The sequence below is a fragment of the Ceratotherium simum genome, chromosome 21, assembly GCF_057802395.1.
Source record: "Ceratotherium simum simum isolate JZ-2026a chromosome 21, ASM5780239v1, whole genome shotgun sequence".
Classification (NCBI taxonomy): domain Eukaryota; kingdom Metazoa; phylum Chordata; class Mammalia; order Perissodactyla; family Rhinocerotidae; genus Ceratotherium; species Ceratotherium simum.
The window spans coordinates 28439376-28443370 of NC_141920.1; the positions used below are offsets into that span (position 1 = coordinate 28439376).

The window sequence follows — 3995 nt, forward strand, 5'->3', positions numbered from 1 at the left end:
GTTTTGGAAGATTGCATGTGATAAAGCTTGCTATCATATCCTCAGAATAGTACCGGGTACGCTCAGAATAGTACCGGGCACTTAAGTGCTCAAAATATTGTAACTGTCATGAATATGATGGAAGTCTTTTTTAAAAAACAATGCAATGACTCACTTGGAAATGTATCAAAAAATAAGCACTGATGGATAGACATGGAGTGTGACACGGTATACCAAAATTTTAATGACAGAAAGTTAAAGCAGTAAAAAGTCAAAGGTAAAATGTTCACTGTAAAATTCTTTCAACTTTCTGTATGTTTGAAAATGTTCATAATCCGACGTTGGAAAAACAATGCACTGTGACACGCCCTGGAAGGAAGGAGAGCTAAGTTTTGATTCGTTTTGTTTTTAACAGAAAAGGGATAAAAAAGAAAAAAAGGGCGAGATCTTCCTCAACTCCGTCCCTCCTTTGGGCTGTCGGCCGTTAGTACTGCTGCTTGAATGAAATCATCGAGGACCGCTTGCGAAATACCAAATCCTCGAGAGCGAGGCCCAAGGCTGCCAAAGCCTCGCCAGGGACAGGGACACGCTCCAGGCGCCGCATCCCGCCCCGGCGCCGAGGAGGTGGGGCCGGAGCGAGCCCTGGCGGAAACGCGGCGCGGCCGTTACCAGGGGGCTCCAGGCCGGCCGCGCCGCGCCACTGGTAAATACCTTTGGCGGGGCGGGGGAGAGGAGCGTCGAATTTCAAAAAAAAAAAAAAAACCCAAACCCCCACAGCCCCCGGCGGGCGGGCGGGCGCGCGGGATGGGCGCCCTTTGGCTGCGGGAGCGAGTGGAGGATGCTGGGAAGGAGGTAAAATGGCCACCGGCGGCGGCGCGGAGGAGGAGAGGAAGCGGGGGCGCTCGCAGCTCCTGCCCCCCGCGCGCCCGGCGGCACGGGGCGAGGAGGCTGAGGGCGGCCGCGAGAAGATGGGCTGGGCCCAGGTGGTGAAGAACCTGGCCGAGAAGAAGGGCGAGTTCCGCGAGTCGCGGCCGCCGCGGCGCGAGGAGGAAGGCGGCAGCGGCACGGGGGTCGGGCTGTGCGCCCCCGCGGGCCTGGCGGCGCCGGGCCTCGGGGACTTCCCCCCGGCCGGCCGCGGGGACCCGAAGGGCCGCCGGAGAGACACGGCCGGCGAGGCGGCGGACGTCCGCAAGAAGAAGAGCGCAGCCGAGGCGGGCAGGAGGAAGAAGGCCGAGGCGGCGGCGGCCATGGCGGCCCCGGCCAGGCCCGGCGCGCCCGAGGACGCGGCCGAGCGGCCCCCTCAGGACGAGCAGGCGACGGCGGCAGGCCCCGCGGCGGGCCCGGGCAAGGGCCGCTTCCTCGTGCGCATCTGTTTCCAGGGCGACGAGGGCGCCTGCCCGACGCGGGACTTCGTGGTGGGCGCGCTCATCCTGCGCTCCATCGGCATGGACCCCAGCGACATCTACGCGGTCATCCAGATCCCGGGCAGCCGCGAGTTCGACGTGAGCTTCCGCTCGGCGGAGAAGCTGGCCCTGTTCCTGCGCGTGTACGAGGAGAAGCGCGAGCAGGAGGACTGCTGGGAGAACTTTGTGGTGCTGGGGCGGAGCAAGTCCAGCTTGAAGACGCTCTTCATCCTCTTCCGGAACGAGACGGTGGACGTGGAGGACATCGTGACCTGGCTCAAGCGCCACTGCGATGTGCTGGCCGTGCCCGTGAAAGTGACCGACAGGTTTGGGATCTGGACCGGGGAGTACAAGTGCGAGATCGAGCTGCGCCAGGGGGAGGGCGGGGTCCGGCACCTGCCGGGGGCCTTCTTCCTGGGGGCCGAGAGGGGCTACAGCTGGTACAAGGGGCAGCCCAAGACGTGCTTTAAATGTGGCTCCCGGACCCACATGAGCGGCAGCTGCACGCAGGACAGGTGCTTCAGGTGCGGGGAGGAGGGGCACCTGAGCCCTTACTGCCGGAAGGGCATCGTGTGCAACCTCTGTGGCAAGCGAGGACACGCCTTTGCCCAGTGTCCCAAAGCGGTTCACAATTCCGTGGCAGCTCAGCTAACCGGCGTGGCCGGGCACTGAACACCCGCCTGCCCCCCAGGGTGAACACAGAGCCAGCTTACCCCTCTGAAGTGCCAAAACTTTTTTTTAAACCATTTTTTATCCTTTTTGAAGGAGATCTTTTTAAACCTACAAGAGACATCTCTCTCTGCCTTCTTAAATCGAGTTTACTCCATTTCAGCCTTTTCTGAATTGGTGACTCTCATCAGTAACGACTACCGAGAAGTGTAGTCTGCAGATATGTCGTCCCTTCTTTTCTAATATGTTGTTTTTGTATTTGGGGATTTTTTTATTTTTTGGTACATTTTACTCCCCACGCCTTGTCTTCTCCCCGGATTTTCACCCATTGGGCTGCCTTGCTGGTCTTTATGCCCCAGCACCAGGTACGGAGCCCAGCACGTGGTAGGCACTCCATCAGTGTTTGTTGAATTGAGAACATTGTTAACTGTGGCTTCTGTCAGGGTGTCTATCTTTTGCAGCTCTTCCCCTCCCCTTTTAATTTGCTGCTTCTAATCTATGTGGTCTGAGAATTTGTGAAACCAGTGTTGTTAGAAGTGTATGTAATCTAAGTCAATAAGCTCTGAATGGTGGCCAGGGGCCTCTCTTATGGCGGTAAAATGCATGGACTTTGTGACAGCTCTTTCAGTGGCTCAGAAGCCATTTTTCACAGAATCATTTAATCTAGAATTTTCCTGCTGGAAAGGACCTGAAAGTTGGTTTAGACCAATCCCCTGGTTTTCCAGCAGATGAAACAGGCCCAGAGAGGTTAAATGACTGGGTCAACATCACGGAGCTGTCTGGTGCTAGCCCTAGCCTAGAGTTCCCTGACCCCAAGCCCGGTGCTCGTTCTACTACCTCTCACACTTCACAACATTTTCCTCAACACTTGAGGGCCCAGAAAGTCTGATCTCTCCAGAATAATGAGCCTAGAGGAATGCTAAGAAATCATCTGGAGGAGGAAGCAGGAGGAGATTTAGCAGGGCCTTCTGAAGACTTGGGAGATAGAGAAGGGACGAAGGAACATAAGCCAGGGTGCACTTGTTGCTCCTGGGGGTACCATATCTGGATTAAAGCGTGCCAGGTCCTTTGGGGCTTTACCTTTCCCCATTCATTGTCACCAGTGAGAAATGGGGGTGCTCCTGAGTGAGGAGACCTACCAAAGGTTTACATTTGCACCTTAGCCTCAATAGCTAGAAACCCCAGAGAAGCAGCTAACTGGGGCTCATCTGCGACCTCCTGACTCTCGGGAGAAGGCGATTTTAACCCGGAATTATGAGGGAGCTGTTAACTCTCAAATGTACTTGCGAAATAGGCCAAGTGAGATAGCATTGGGTCAACTAAGTGTTATCAAGTTAAAGTAGAAAAGACAGTACACTGCTTTTCTTTTAGTCTTTGTCTTTCCTTTGCTTTATGTTTTGCTATTTCCTTGTGGCTTAGAATGTAAAATCCATTGTTAAAAGTTTTGTTCCGAATAAATATTTATCTTTTGTATTGCTAACACTGCTGTGCTATTTCTTTTCAAAGTGTTAGATGCATGGGTATACAGACTCTAGTTCAATCCATACTTCCTACCCACTATTTGTTTACCCTGCAAATACATTTCCAGCCCCTGCAGGCAATACTTAGCACCTACAGTGTTGCGCCAGGCCCTTTGGACTTGTTACCTAACCCTACGTATCACAATCACTTAGCACTCTGTTAAAACTCGTTTGCAGTCCTAACTCAGCTCCAAGGAATCGGAATCGCTGGAGTGAGTGAAAATGTTTTCAGTAAACATCCCCAAGCAATTCTGATGGGCAGCTGGCTTGAGACCACAGTTCTGAATGGTACTAAGATGAGAGAGAGAGACCCTGCCCTCGGGAGATTACAAACCAGTGGGAAAAACAGGGGAAGATGTCAGCTTCATCATCTTACAGTTATTGTAAGTGGCACAAATTGGATGCAAGGTATTCATGGGCTGTA

At 53.9% G+C, this 3995-nt stretch overlaps 1 protein-coding gene across 1 annotated transcript; it reads left to right on the forward strand.

Moving 5' to 3' along the window:
• The first annotated feature begins 749 nt into the window (after window positions 1-749).
• Window positions 750-3531, forward strand: ZCCHC3 (zinc finger CCHC-type containing 3). Its single transcript, XM_087445462.1, has one exon. It carries the CDS (start codon window positions 837-839, stop codon window positions 2052-2054), a length of 1218 nt encoding a protein of 405 aa, XP_087301588.1. The 5' UTR covers window positions 750-836; the 3' UTR covers window positions 2055-3531.
• Window positions 3532-3995: the final 464 nt, after the last annotated feature.